The sequence below is a fragment of the Anomalospiza imberbis genome, chromosome 6 (assembly GCF_031753505.1).
Source record: "Anomalospiza imberbis isolate Cuckoo-Finch-1a 21T00152 chromosome 6, ASM3175350v1, whole genome shotgun sequence".
Classification (NCBI taxonomy): Eukaryota; Metazoa; Chordata; class Aves; order Passeriformes; family Viduidae; genus Anomalospiza; species Anomalospiza imberbis.
In genome coordinates, this window is record NC_089686.1 from 21593771 (window position 1) to 21609846 (window position 16076).

General features: G+C 41.1%; 1 protein-coding gene across 11 annotated transcripts in view; it reads right to left on the reverse strand.

Annotated features, from left to right (window-relative positions):
- Nucleotides 1-16076, reverse strand: part of NRXN3 (neurexin 3) — a 968667-nt gene that overhangs the window by 902248 nt on the left and 50343 nt on the right. For 3 of the 11 annotated variants that reach the window (XM_068192706.1, XM_068192704.1, XM_068192703.1), the window contains exons 1-3: nucleotides 14603-14665; nucleotides 14402-14500; nucleotides 13250-13980 (exon numbers count right to left, since the gene is read on the reverse strand). In XM_068192706.1, the coding sequence (XP_068048807.1) occupies nucleotides 13250-13980; nucleotides 14402-14500; nucleotides 14603-14631 (859 nt within the window). In that variant the 5' untranslated portion in view covers nucleotides 14632-14665. Of the gene's footprint in view, nucleotides 1-13249; nucleotides 13981-14401; nucleotides 14501-14602; nucleotides 14668-16076 lie in introns of those variants that run through there. The other 8 variants (XM_068192711.1, XM_068192712.1, XM_068192701.1 and 5 more) reach the window with 6 other exon arrangements.

Here is a 16076-nt window from a genome sequence, read left to right on the forward strand (position 1 = left end):
AAGATGAGGGAGCTGGGGAAGAGAAAAAGCCTGTAGAAGAGGAAGCTCAGGTAAGACCTTATTCCTCTCTACTACTACCTGAAAGTAGATTTGGCTTAGGGGAGAACTGGCCTCTTCTCTCAAGTAACAATTGATAGGATGAGAGGACAAAGTCTCAAGCTTTGCCAAGGGACGTTCAGGTTGGATATCAGGAAAAATTTCTTTACAGGAAGGGTTGCCAAGCACTGAAACAGGCTGCCCAGGAAAGTGGTTCAGTTACCATCACTTGAGGTATTTAAAAAATGTGTAGATGTAGCACTTAGTGGTAGGTTAATGGTTGGACCTGATGATCGTAGATGTCTTTTCCAACCTAAATGAGTCTATGAAAATAACCAAAAAACAAAAAAGTCAAATTGAAAACTCTTCTTTCTTCATTACATATGAACAACCTTCTATACAATCAGTTCTACTCAGCTGGAAGTTCAGCACAACAGATTCCTGCCTTCAGTGGTTCATTGGAGCCACTCTACTCTAGAACAAAGTTTGCAGTGAAATGTATTGTTTCTAAGGACAATGAAGGCTGGACAGAAACAGAAGGTTACATGAGAGCCTAACCTTTGCAGGTTTGGAGAAATTCAGAAGGGAGGGGAAATGTAAAACCACACTTTCTCCTATCGCCTTCCATCCAAGGGTATGTTCAGTCAAGTATTCAAATATTTGAAATTAGTCTTACATTTTGGTATTTTAAGTGAATCATAAACCTTTCTCTACTGGAAACATTTAGAGGAACTGGATCCTGTCTTGAAAAGTTGTATTGGAGCACACATAAACCACAGATGGGCAAAACCAGCTAAAACTTTTATTGCTACAAGTCTATTTTTCCTCATTACTAACTTGAAAAAAGCACTAAACAGGGGAATCCATAAAGCATAGCCCAAGCAGTGCTGCCTACTGGCATGAGGTACAGAACAAGCTGGTTCAAGATGGTTTCAGCAGACACAACAGCCCCAAAGGGAGAACTTCTTCGTTATGGACAATCCACTCCACCAAAAAGAATAAAAAGAGAGTTGAAATTCTTTGAATTTCAACTAAAATTTTACAAGAATCCCTAAAATCCAATGCTCTGGTTTTAGCTTTACATTCAATATATACCACAGCATTTTGTGGGTTTTCTAGCACACTTGGATAAAACTAGATAAACTACTACATTGCTTAATACTTAGCATTTAGCATTCTGGATTCCGATTTCACCTCAGGCAGCTTCTGACTTGATACCCTTCAATAATTCTCATTCTGCTTGCCTCTCAGTTTTGCCATCAGTAAAATGGAGATAGCATGCATTCCACAATGTGGTAGAGTGATGTGAAGGCTGACTGATTTATCAGTAGTTGTGAGATGCTTAGGAATGCTCTGATGAAATGTGCCACATGTATGCACAATTTATTATTAACCTGACAGCATTTTAGCTCTTTTATTTTCCTGCCTTGCACACAATTCAAGTGCAGGATGCCTGAAGCACATTTGAATGGATGTCATGTGGCATTTTGATTGTAGCAGGTACTATCATTTAATTCTGAAATTCACAACTTTAAGATCACATTTAAGCACTGTTTTTGCAATTAATTTTCCTTCTTCATGCAGTTTTAAAAGAAGAACATTTGACTGATCTTGGTTTCAACTCAGTATCAGATCATTAAAATTATGAAAGCCAAACACAGGCAAGGAAAGAATCTCATAGAAGAATGTGCTCTTTGGGCCAAATCTTTAGAGGTGAAAAAGGACAGAAATAAATACAATATGAAGATAAAATTATCAAAACTGCTATTTTGAATTCCAGATTAGTCACAAGGCTTCAAGGTGCCTGAATCACTTTTCAAAATGGGACTTAAAAGTAACTTGACAAGATCAACAAATCTAAGTAGATTTGTGTTCAGATCTTAGTTAAGGACATCTTCCATCAGATGAACGAAAGCTTTGCTTGAATAAAGAGTATTTGGTGTGAGGTTAATTTTAAGTTGAGTACTATTTACAGGACCAGATGTGCAAGAAAACATTTTATACAATGATCCTTACATTTGAAATTTTCACTACAAAACAGCGCATCGATGACACAGTATCTTGAAGTTAAAATAATTCACATACCCATACTGCAGCAGAGCTGTGCACAAGGAGAAAACAGCTGAGCAACTGTAAGGATAGAAACTAAAGAAGATGTAACCTACATTTTTTTTTTTCACTCCCAGACCTGAAAAGGGACTTAAATTGTTTTAGTCAGCTTCCCAACAACACCATTTTGTCAATTAACTAGGAGGAAACTTAAAGCAATTTCAGCTCTGGAAGAAAACTAGTGGAGACTGTTACAAATGTCTCAAAGTAGCGTGATATAGATTCATAGATTTTTAAGACCAGAGGGAGCACTAAACAGACCTACAATATAGCAGTGACCTCCACTGTAAGTGGTAGCAAAGCTATAATTAAACACCACTGACAAATGAGTTCTGAAATCACAGCCAATTGTTCTCCAGGGATAGAGGATCTGTTACTTAGTACTTCTGTTTAGCTATCTTTTGCCTCGGGCAAACTGGGAGTCACCACACTGGCAGCAGCAATGACAGGGAAAACATCCCAGTGCTCAAGAATGACTGTCATGCCATACTGGTGCAGATCCCAAGTGATTTTCGTAGGCAGAGCCTTGCTTATCCAGCCCAAATTTCATCTTGGGCTGGCTGCATTTCAAAGAGCATTTCTTGCACAGAGAGGTATTTGTTATGCTCTTCTTTAGGAATGCCTGCTGCCCAGTCCTCAGGTCCGGCTACACTGTAAACTACTTAGGTTCAATCAACATGCTAAAAAGCTAAAAAACAAACTGCTGACAATCTCAGCCTCTCAAATCAGCAGCTGTGGTGCTTCATTAACATACTCAGCCTTGCTGCCTTCACTGTCACTGTTGAGAGACTGCACTGTTCAGCAATACATATTAGAAGTCAAATGGGAAAGAGCCCACTCGAGTCCTATCCACTCATAATTATTCCTCAAGCCTTTCTTTTAGTGGAGCTCTTGACAGACAGCAGTACCTATGAAGCTGTCACTTCCAACAAACTGAAAGGATAACAGTGCTTCACACCACTCTTCTCTCCTGGGAGGCTTCAAAGGGCACCAATCTGGTCAATGCTGTATTTGTGCTCCAGGCTCCACTTGCGGTCTGCAAGCTGAAAATCTCTTTTCCTCTATGGTTAAGTTTAAGCTATGCTTAGGTCTCCTTTTGCCTGCTCTTCTGAACTTGATAGTTCCCACAGGAGCATGGTGTGGTTGAATCCATGGGTTTCCATCAGTTCCATTTGGTCACTGTGAGAGAACATGCCCCTTCCTTAAAACACGTCAACATGTTTGTGGTATATTGCAGTTCATCAGTAGTAGATCCATATTTGGGCTAATCATGTTGGTAAATTTTAAAATAAGCTACATTGTTATGTGTAATAGATATAGAGTACATTTTTTTAAAAAAGTCAGGATTCAGAAATTCTACAAATTAAAAACATATTGCTTTTTTCTGCAGATTGTCATCCAAATCAGTTGGGGATTTTTTCCTAAATATTTTGATCTGAACGAAACCACCATTTTTCACAAGGAAAACATTTCCAGTCTGTCTGATTCTGATGTGTCTTAGCTGGTCAAAATATAACTTCACATGTCTTTCATTCAAACATGCCACACCAAAGGGCAGGCAAACACCAGACTGCCTTAAAGATACATTTCTGTGTCAGATGCAAAGTAGAGATAATGTGTATAGGTATATAGACCTTATGTCTCTTCAAAACCAATAGGCTTTGGAATTTGTTGTAGATGTGTTCATTGCTGCAGTTGAGACACAACTGAGCGTTTCAGATTAAGTAATGAAGGAAAAGAAATTTAGGAGGAGGCAGCCAGCAAGTGAAATTACAAATTGATTACTTGAGCCCTACTGTTATTTTTTTCAGTGAAGAAAAACAAAGTCACATCTCCAACAACACAGTGCCCACTAGAGGAACTCTGAAGAAAGAGGATTTTGTCGTTTTCTGCAGCATCAGATGTTTACTCAAAAGGTCTTCTACACTATAATAAATTTATAGTCATAACAATATCATCATATTTCAAGCTCTGGGATCATACAGCTACCAGTACCTAATCTGCCAAATTTTCAGCTAGATATGCCTGTATGAGTTTTGCCCCATCTTTGACACTAATATAAACCTACATCTAGCTCTGGTTATCCTGGGGGATATAGCAATGCTACTGCTTCACAATGGCAATATATCCATCCATAATCTTTCATATTCACTGATCTCCTGTTATCTTCCTTGAAGTCAAAGCTATGCGAATTACAAGGACCTACACAGATCTCCCTTTACACCAGAGGTAGGCATCATGCAGGATAGCTCCTTTGCACAGCCCCCTGCCTCCTACCACACCAAGTCCCAGAGCAGGTCTCAGAAAAGCCACAGAGCAAAAGGCAAAAGACAGAAGTGAAAATACAGAAATTCTGGTTACTTTACCAGCTTTTTCTTTTAGGTAGTCCTAGACAAGAAATTTTAATCAACTTTCCCCTTCACAAATTTCACCTTTTTCTTTTTTCCTTTGTTTTTTTTAATCAGCATTTTATTAAGGAATGATTCCACACACTTCTTCCACATTTTAAACAAGTCTTTGGAGAATGTAAGAAATTTCAACCACATACAGAAAGAAGCTTAAGGAATTCAGCTGCAAACACACCTGAACTATGAAATTTGCAGATCACAACACCAGCCACTATCTTCATGGCTAGCCATTCCTCACCTCTTGTTCCTGACCAGCCTCAGTAGAGGAGCGTGCCTTTAGATCCAAGGATTTCTCGTACATTACCTTGAGGAGAAAGGTACTGAGAGGCTCCCCAACCCTGAAAGCCAGACTCGCAATATGGATGCAGAAGGAATAACCAGAAAATCAAACACATGCCTGTGGAGACACACCAGAGGTTCGGAAATCTCAGGCAGGGTCGTTTTTCTCAAGTACTAAGGCAACAAACCACAAAGAAATTAAAATCCACCCAAGAGACTACAAAGGCCGAGAAAGGCTTCTGAATAAATGCAGCAGCCAAGCAAACTATGGAGCCTGCCAGCACTATCAGAGATTGAAGCCTGGTTTTAACCTACTGCTCAAATTCCTACATCTACCAAGGAACTGCTTCTTTCTTTTCTGATAAAGGTCTCTCGCCAAATACTCAGAGCCAAACCCAATGCATTATATTCACTCAGGTTACTTAACTGGTCAAATTCCATGAGTAAGAGGAAGAAAATCAAACCTCAGAGCAAAATCCTGAGAGTCAAGTATACCTTTCCTCCTTGTCCTACATTGCAAAATGCAGACAAATACACCTGCTTTATCTAATAAGCAGTCAGAGCTTTGATGAGAGTTAACAGGAAAGCAAGGTTTTCATGCACCCTTTCAGTGCCTTAGAACCACAAAACACTTGCCAGCTTCGTGCTAATTAAACACTCAGAAACAATCCAATGGACTTTCTTTGCTATCCTGCTTTTTGTGCATAGAGGAACAGAGGAAGGGCAAACTATGCCATTCTGCTTGGGTAGCCTTTTATGCTCTTTTTGCTTCCCCTGACAGCACAAGGTGGAGGCGAGTCTTGAGTATGGAGGATAGAAGGGGCAGGCTGAAACCAGCAGCCACAGCAGGGAGAGAGCCAATGCAGACAGGTAGGCAGAGGTGGGCCACAGTACAAGGAAAAGCATCTGATCAGCATCTGAGGTTCACAGCAGAGGACATTTGGGGGAGGTCAGTGGAGCACATGGGTCAGAGACAAAAAAAAAAAAAAAAAAAAAAAAAAAAAAAAAAAAAAAAAAAACTCTCTTTCTCCTATTGCTTGTACCAGCACCCTGCAGTGCAGCATCTGCTCCATGTCACCAACAGGGAAGAGGCTACACTGCTGCTCAGGCTCTGTCTTTACCAGCACAACTGCAGCCTGGCCTGGGAAGGGTCTGCGTACTCACAGTGTGACACTGCACAGAGTAGCAGGAAACTGGGAGATTTCTGTTGAAAAGAAAGATGAGGAGCACTCCTCAAAGATGGCTCACTTAACAAAGAAAACCACCTTAATTTCTAACTGCATGTCCTAGCTAAAAAACTGCCTATCAAACCAGGTAATTCTACTGGGTGTTCAGGCATTATCATAATTTACTTGTCATGCTAAGATATTTATATGTCTCTATCACTGTCATACAGAAGCATATGGGATCCTTACCACCTGGACTATAGGAAGCCCCACAGGCTACATATTTCTGATATAGAAACTGAGACACAGGGGGTAACCAGGTACATATCCTCTGCAAAGAAAGGTCAATTGATTCAGTCTTGAGTCCTTCAGTCTGCCAACAAATCACTCCAGGGATACAGAAAGACTGTAGCAGAAATGGAAATCAGCCTCTTAGGTGCTAACACTCTTATGACCAGACCATTCAAGTTCTGCTGCCCTGTTCCACTTCCTTTATACGTTATACCTTGGTTTCTTTTCAGAATAATGAGGTGAACAAATGTACATGCAGGCAGGGCCTGGAGAGCTGACACAGCATAACTGGCAAAGGTGTCAGTAGCACAGAATGTGAATCCAATATACTCAGGTCTCAGCCCCATTTCAGAGCAAACACATTCAAATACAAATGAGTTCTGCTTCAAGTAGATTCTGACATCCAGAATCCTTCCTATTCCCCCAGCATCTACTTCTCTCAGCTCCCAGGCTGTTTTGCGCACAGTTGTCAGCTCCTGGACCTGTTTACAGATAGAAGAATGGCAACTGCTTTGCTCTGCAGGGTGGGTTTACAATGGCAGTGAACTGTCTGCAATGAAGGATTGTGCAAGAGACACACACATACACCAGAAGTCACATTGCTGTCTCTGGACAGCAATAACATGGCAGTTGCCTTGCTTTCTATAGAGAGAGAAAAAAGCTTTTCTGTCCATCAAGTTCAAAGTTGGTCAGCAAAGAAACAATTAAAATCAGAAGTGAAATTAGAAGTTAGCCAAGGACAGATGTCCATTCTACCATTTCATCACATGGATTACCACCTTCTCCTGCATCAAGGAGCACTCAGTGCTGACGCTGACGTGCAGAGGCTCGTCTTCTTTGAGTAGTGACAGAGTTCACTGGACAGATGTGATCCTCCTCCGATTCTCTCCCTGGAGTTTTGTAGCACCGTTTCCAGCATCCTCAAGGTATCTGGGAGGATTATTGCCCTCCATTTTTCACCAAAACATAACAAAAATTACCTTGTGGCAAATGCCCTGCACACCTTCATACCAGAATAAGGATGAAAGCAACAGCTACAGCATGTGCTCTCTTGCTTGGGCCTATATTTACTGCTGATTGACCTCCATGACAAGCTGCCTAGCTCAGCAGAAGCCTGTACAGTGATAATGAATCAACTCTTCCTCCCCCCCTTTATTTTTTATGGCAAAACCAAAGGAAAATAAACCCCTTTTCAGAAATCAAGTTGGAAATCCCAAAGCTGGAAAGAGAAATTTCTGACTTTGCTCACCTTCACATAATTATTACTAGTTACTTTAATTTCGATCTTTATTTAGTAATGCCCAAAAATTCCAGTTTAGATCCAGATTTTGCACACTTTGGGACAGAGCAGGAGCAAGCAGATTGGTCTATGGGTTTACAGAGAATGCTGCTATCCAAATTCCATCTAGATTTAGTCCTCCAGAAGCTTGGTCACCACATTCTCTTTGCAAGAGCTGAGAACTCTTCTTTTATTCTATCAGGCAGGTAAAACCAATATGGAGCAGCGACTGTAAACTGTGTATATGAGCTATGGTTTACTCTTCTATAACATTTTATAAAAGAACATATTCATCCTGAGGCTTTTTCCCGAGTTCACTCTTTTCCAGGCCCACAAATTATTGTCACTTTTCACCAGTTCCACCGTACACCAAATAGCAATTTCCTTTGTACACAACTACCACCTGCTTCACTTTATCAGAGGAAATGCACAAGCTTTGCCTAACTGAGGGGTTTAACATCTCTTTTGCCCAAGGTCTGTAGCTGACCTGCAATCCAGCAGAAAAGGACTGTAGCCCCATACTCATCTATAATACAAGAGAGGGGAACTACAAGAATATAGCTGTCAGCATGTTACTGCAGCCAGGCTATTTGAATCAATGGCACTCACCATACAGGGTCCTGCAATCTTCCTGCAGCACCCCTGCTTTTAAAGCAGGGGAGTCTACAAAACAAATCCAGCTAGCTCTGGGAAGGGTTTGCTTAGTCCACACTTAGTGAGGGGGGTCCTTGGCATCTTCTGTGAAAGGGTATCTAAAAGGATCTAAATTCAAATCCTGTGGCTCCTGCTCAGTTTTAGTATTTATTATTAAGAACAACAAATGGTGCTTAATCTCCACCTTGAAGTTTCAAAGCACTTTATTAACATTAATACCTGAACACATCATCTTTCTCTAGTGCTCATCTGGCAATGCATAAAAAAATTGCAACCAGACTGGAAAAAAATATTATAATTTTAAATGCAACAAAAGGAACTTGGTACCAAGAAGAATGAGCAAGCAAAAGAGATGGGGGAAACTGAATTGCTGCAAAATGAAGTATAGGCAAAGTCCTTACCAGCTTTCTGCCCAATGGCCAGTGCTGTGACATAAAACAGCAGATTTGCCCCTTGCAATATTTACTCCACAGACCTTGGAGATGATCAATTCTAGAGTTTTGCACTGGTGAGTGAAGACCTGTGCCCATCCAAAGCGTGTGCCAGAACTGCCTGCTGTCCTCTAGAACAGCAGAGCACAAGACCAAATGAAGGGTCTACAACTGTTTATTGCTGGTGAATTCAATAACCAATTTATATTCATCTATCAAGGAATATGCAAGTGGAAGCAAATATTATGGTCATGTTCATTTGTTTCTGATTACAAAATGTATGTAAATGTATATGCAAATTAAGTGCAAGCATCAGGCTCATGGCAAAGTGCCAAACTATTCTTTAGTGTTGTGAAGATTGGGGTGGCTGGCAGGGAGATACAGCGACTGCAAGTGAGGCTGGGTAGTGCCTTCAGATACAGCCAAGGCTGGGCTGCTCCGAAGGGGCAGGAAGAGGATAAATCCTGCAGTAACTTGTCACTTTAAACGAAGCTGAGGGGCTATAGAAAAATCTGTTCCCGATGCAGTTAGAAGTGTGATAATTACAGAGCAATGGGCTCCTCTGTCATTCAGCAGGCAGCATCCCCAGGAAATCTTGCTCTGTAATCAAGGGAAGAGCCGCAATCAAGCCCGTATTCAGCCTTCGTTTAGAAACAGCCCCTGCAGGCAACACAAAGGCTTCAGCATGGTGCTTTGTGAAGTTGGTGATCAACGTCTTGGTTCTGCAACTACAAGCAGAGTTAATGCATTTCAAAGCACATCTTCTGTTCACCTTTCCTCAGAAAGTCCAGAAGGAGTCTTGGAAGAAGGGCGAGGGTTTAGGCCAAAATACACTTGTACAGACAGTGTTGCCTTCACACTGTCCACATTTTTGAGCTCACTCTCTACACAGCAGTGTCAGAGAAAGAGAAAATTTCTTGCAGACTAACAGCGTGGTCCTGAATGAGCAGATACAAACAACCTCATCTGGCTTCTACAGCAGCTCAGCTTGAAAAATTTGCATGGTGAAGGGTTTTCTTGGGTTTTTTCCCCAGAAATATGAATGTATGTGTCATGATCAAATCCTACAGGAACGTCATTCTCTTGGCAGCAGCCTGATTCCACAGAGACTGATGAGGTTTATTAGAGGGGAAGATGTCTCTGAGTTCAGCTTTCATGTCTAATGCCACCATTGCCCAGAAACATACAAACTAATAGCTATTCAAATCAGCCATCCTTTGTACCCTACAGAGTTGTCAGATTCAGTGAACCAGTTTACTCCAACTGCAATAAAAGTAGTCTCACATTTTATTCAAAACAGCCAAACTTTCCAAAGTGCACATATTTCCACTTCCACTGTATAAACTCAGACATGGAAACTGTACCTGCTCAGCCACCATCTGGGCATGTGACTGCCATGATGTACACAATCTTACTAACTCTGGGTGCACATGAAGTGCCAACATTTTTTTTTTTTGCACACTGGGAACACATTCTGGACAGGATTCACAGTTTCATCTCAGTATGGAATGGTTGTTCTCTGTTGACATCCATCATAAGTGGAACTGCACTTGGAGTTACAGTAGCCTATATTACTGTAAATGGAGCTTCATTGCATCACAGTACAGAAACAGCAGGTTCCACTCTCTATTTACTTCTTCTATCTCTGGCCACAAAATAAATGAGTTTGTTATGGTTTTACCATCTGCAGACATAGGTATCAGTCAATAGCCAAGTAATGGCCTGGACACTGTCAAGAGAACTCATTATTAAAAAGGTACACATTACATTTAGCTATTCAAACAGAACTTGTTATTGATTGGATCCATCAGTTCCCAGTAAAAGAGCCAACTCTGATGATGAAATGAAAATATGCACATAGACTACAGATTAGTAAATACTGTAATGGAGTGAAGGTTCCCCCCCCAAAAAGGGACTTGTTGGCATCCAGTCGAGAGACCAATCTTTTTCAAAAGTGAGACTGGGAATAAAATAACCATGTTACTTCTGCATATATCCAAAGGCATGATAAAGATACAAAACAAAAGGGAACAGTTCTGACAATAAACATCTCATTATCTTGGGGGGAAAAAAGCAAACAAAGAAAATACAAGTTGTTTAATGGCCAATCAAGCCACAAGCAGGAAGAGCCTGTAGCCAGTTCTGCCATTCCTGCCACATCCTACTGTTTATCAGTGGAGATTCTGCCACACTCACAGAATTGAAAGACAACATCTTGTGCTTTTCAAAGTCAGACAAAAAGGTAGCTATACTTAATTTGGTTCCTGTTTTTTTCCTGCTGCTTTTCTTTGCTTGTTCTTTTGTTTGCTTGTTTCCACTTACTAAACAGCCCTTTCTTTTGGTTTTCCCATTCATCTGCACAGACACTGTAGCATTTTTTCAATGACAGTATTTAACACACAGAAATCACCACTGCTGCATCATAAAGGAGGCAGAAAACAAGGCTGATTATAAAATTCTGACATAAATCAAATATACAACATTTAGTAATATATGTGAAAACAAGAATAACCAAACAAGGTAATGACTGAAGAAATCTCTACATTTGATCCACTGGAAAAGTCCTCTGCACAGCATCTTCTCTGAGAGTGAAAAGACCCCAGCTAACAGTGAGTTAAAAGTGTTTGCTTAAGAAGGCACATTGTGACAAACTTCTTTGCTCACCCTTAACAGCAGGTTGGGCTGGAAACTGATGAATCACTATAGGAAACAAACAGCAATGGTGACTCACGGCTTCAAACAGTAACAATAGCACTGCTTTATCCATGGTGTCTACAACAAAAATATCACTGGATTCACTAGATGATGTATTTCAGATTGTTCCACCCACCCAGGAAATGCAGGAAGTCCACCCCTGAGCCCTGGTTAGAGTTCTCACAATTGTCCCACAGGTACATGGAATTCCTGCTCACTTACAGTACTTTCTCAAGTGGTTCACTGAAAACCATACGCTGCTGATGTCTTGAGCAGCTCCCCGAGGAGTCTGGACCCATTAGCCCAGCAGTAGACAGAGCCTTGTATCTCTGTGTTTCAGGATGCACATGCCTGTGTGGCTCTTGCAATCTTCTATCACCATAGCATTTAGACCTGAGGTGTGGTTGCTCCATAAGCATATGAAGATCAGGCTAGTGGCCCAGCTCCTGAACTGCCTGGTCACACCCAGAAGTCTGTCCAGCCCTACATAACTCATGGCTCAATAATTCTGCCTCATTAATGCTTTGGACTAATCAGGTCGGAGCAAATAGCCGGAAAAATTCTGTGTTCAACATTTCACAGGCTCACACCTCTTGTCTAAGGTTCATGTACTGTTACTGTATTATTTGGATATAAAGCCAAATTTTCTGTTATTATTAAAATCACCTTTTAATGAATGCACATATGGATGCTATGTTTATTTTCCAAACCTTACCTTCCTATAAAAACATGTTTGCTTCCCCATCTAAATGCAGACTGTAAATGTGGAGCTGTAGGGTTTTTTACTTAGCAACAGTATAAGGACTGTTTTCACCACATCTCACATTGTACAGGCTAAACTCTGGTTAATCTAGTTTCATTGCCAAAAGAAGTGAACAAATGGTAGTAGTGAAACTATGTTGAAAATATTTCCATTTTGACAAAACTTCAGGTTGGGTTTTATTCCCTTGAGATTGGACACTTCTTGTCCAGGTTTCATCTTTGGTTCAAGCTCAAACTGTGGCGTTTAAAGCCAAATGTCATAAATAATGTTTTGATAAGATTCTCAAATTCACACAGGGATTTTCAGTTGAGTTAAGTCTCCTGCACATACGAAATCAATTACCATCACATTGCTAAAGACCACAGGAAAAATCTGAAATACACTTCATCATGTGGTTTGCATGACTTAAGACTCTCAAACTCAAATTCAAAAAGAGAGTACCAAACAATGAGGAAACATTCAAATCCCTCTTCCCTTTGCAACACTAAGATCAATTTTAAAAGTAATTTAAGCAATTTAATCAAGGATGCTAAAAAAATCAAGGTGCCATTCAGTGATTAGTATGCAAGCAATTGAAGGGAAGTATGGGACTTCCACAGGCTAGCAACAGCTAACATCAAAAAAGTATACAATGTCCTGTCAATCAGTTATGTTAGTGATATATATATATAGATAGATAGATATAGATATATATGCATGTGTATATATATATATATATATATATATACATATACATATATATGGCACTTGTTTGCTGACACTTCACTCAGTTTTCAGGGACTACTGAAAAAAGCCAGCCATTTATTTTACCAACACTAACCTAAGGTACTTCTTAGTTTTATTTACCAGTTTATGTTCTCTGCCCTTATTAATAAGTTGCTGATGAAATGAATGCTGACAATGATGATGAAATTCTCTCCATGCTACAAATGCAGCATCCCTTCAGAAAGACACTTGTTGCAATTGCTCACACTACCTACTCCCATTTAATTACTTCTATTTGGAAAAAGAATGGTAGGAGCCGAGTTCCTTTGACAACCATCAGTAGAAATAAGAACTCTGTCATAGCCCTGCTAAACAACAAATTAACTCTTTGGATTGTGTAAAGGTCAATGAGAAGCAGGGAAGTATTCTCTTACCTTCAGAACACAGCTTGCCAGCATATCCAGTGGCTGAGCAGTCACAGTGCGGCTCACCATCCAGAAGGAAGCACGTGCCACCATTTTCACAGGGGTTTTCTGAGCAAAGTCCTTCCATTTCCAGTCGGACTCCTTGACTGCCCAAGAGCTGAGGCTCAGAATTGCCGTATTTAAGATCCAGGATAAATCCTTGAAATGGAGGCTCACTCAGAACACCATCAAGAGTCAAGGCAGCAGGACGAATGTCCAGTGGGACTCCACCAATAAAAAGGTCACTGACAATATTCATATACTGGCGTTGTGGACGCACCTCACCCGGCTTGGCTTCACCATCCAGCACTAGCACCGTCCGAAGGTGATTGCGGCTGACCATCAGGAAGTGCCAGCTGCTGTCGTTTACCTGCTTGTCTGTGATAACTGTTGTCTCCGCACAGTCCACACTGAACTGCAGCTGGATACGCCCATCAACCAGGGACACACAGAGGAAGTCACAGACACCACCATCATCAAAATAGAGAAGCAGCCCAGCAGAGACATTGGTCTTGAACTGGAAGCTGAGTTCGCTCCTAGTGCTGGCATCCCAGCGGAGGTAGCGGGCCCACTGGTTGGAGATGCCCATGAACTCCAGACCCAAACAGAGACCCAGCAAGGAGCCCAGCAGCAAACTCACCTTCAAGGTGAAGTAGATAGAATGCAGAGTGAAGCCCATTGTTTCAAGAATCTGCTCTTCCCTAGGAGAAAAAAAGAAGCCACACTACTGGGAGGAGAACCCCAGCAGTCAACACCAAATGTTAAATCCAAAAGGAAGAGAAGAAGAGCAGAGAGAGTGACAGAGAACAGGAGAGTAAGTGGAAAGTGACCAAGAGGAAGTGTCTCCTCCCACAGAAAGATCTCAATTATCCTTAGGAACCAGAGGCTTTTATCTCAGAAGTACAGGGTACATGAAGTGACTTCTCTAGATGGTGTACTTCTCTGAAGGGCAAAATAACCTACAGTGATTTGTTTTGGTAGAACACAAAGGTGACACTGATGTTCCGGGAGGAAGGAAAGGGAGAGCCAAAGCCCAAGCCTAAAATTCTTGTTTTCTAGAAGTGATGACAATATTGACGGAGATAGCAGTGAGATAGAAGAGAGAGTGAATTCATAAAGCACGTGAACTTCAAGAGGGCAAAAATAAAGTCAATCTTCATGATGCACTGGTGGATACCCAGCCCATAATTCACTGCTTGGCACTCACAGAGTTTGCAGGACCTGTGGGATCAAGACAAAAAAAAGAAAGGGAAAAGTTAATCTTACTACTCACCATGTGTTTACTATGAAGCTTACTAACATCTTGTCCAATAACTTATTTACATTTCTTGATACTCTGGACATTTCTCCATGCTTTCAATTGGCTGTACAGGTCTCAAAAGCAGCAAGGACATCTATGTCCGCAAAACTAAGAGGCCAAAATAGAGAACTCACCAAGTCATCTGCACACATAGCAACAATGAGCAATATAAAAATAATACACCAAATTATTTAACTCCTTTGATGGATGCAATCTCACTGACTTTACTGGGAAATGGTGCTGGAGCTTTCCCAATAACAATTACCTCTCCAAGAAAATGCTTAGGGCAAAGACCAGAGTTCCTTAGAGTTTAAAAGCTGGTAGGGGCAAGAGACGGCACTATCCAAACTTCCTATTCCATTGCTTACATTATGCTTCCTAGAACACCAAGGAAGCATTAGAGAATACAACCCTGCTGTCAGCCTGTCATACAATAGCTGCTTTTACTTTACATGTCTTGCATACTTCAGAGACTCTACCACGGACCTCTGCAACCTGGAAAGAATTGTTATGCAAATTATTTATGGCAACCTGCAGCTTAGATGATAGCAAACTTGTAGCTTAGATGATAAGAACTGTCTAAGCACTTAAGCACTTACCCTGGTCTAGTGGTTTGCAAAAAGGCCAAATTCGTCCCTAATTAAGAGCAAAGAATTCCAACTGCTTTCAATGAGTTACATCTGTTAACACCAGGATTTAACTCACTTCTGCATACTCGCATGTGGGTGACTGTATTCCTGGTGTAGGAGGATGTTTTAAGTGACAAGTAAAGGCAGCACAAAGCTAGGTTTATTCTTTGAAAATTCTACTCGAGAAGAAAATAAGTTTTCTATTAACAGAGGTGTTTGTTCACAAAGATGGGTTGGACACAAGAACAGCTCTGGGAATGGCTAACATTAGCATTGATACAAAGCAGGAAAGGAGGTGATGAGAATCAAAGCCTTCAGCCTCACAGAAGTCAGCATGAACACAGCTTCCACAAACTGGAACACAAATATTGTGAGGCAGTATATGCTTGGGAAAAGTGCTGTGGACCATGAGAGCTGCTCACAGCAGATGCCTTGCAACCCCATCGTCCATCTTGCTCAGAAGAAGAAGGCACACAGACACTGCACAAGTGGGCAGTGCTGGAAAGTTTCTGTTTGGTAGGGACAGAGGTTGAGCTGCAGGAGAATAACTAGGAAATGGAGGGGAGAGTTCACACAGTCACACCCTCACCTGCCTCAGGGACCTGCAGAAGCCATAAGTCTCCAGAGCTGTCAGTCTGACAAATTAAGCCAGCACAAAAAACAAGTCACTTAGAAAACAAAAGGGATCAATTAAAAGAAAACCCACAAGTTGGAGAGAAATGTGAGCTTTCAGTGCCCAGTGGAAACCAGGCCTGTTCCCTGCAGCTGCCTGAGTGAAGCATGTTAGCTAAACTGCTATAAACACAAATAAAATCAAGTCAAAACCAGAGGGAAGATAATTCCTTTTAATTGTTAACAGCTTGGCTGA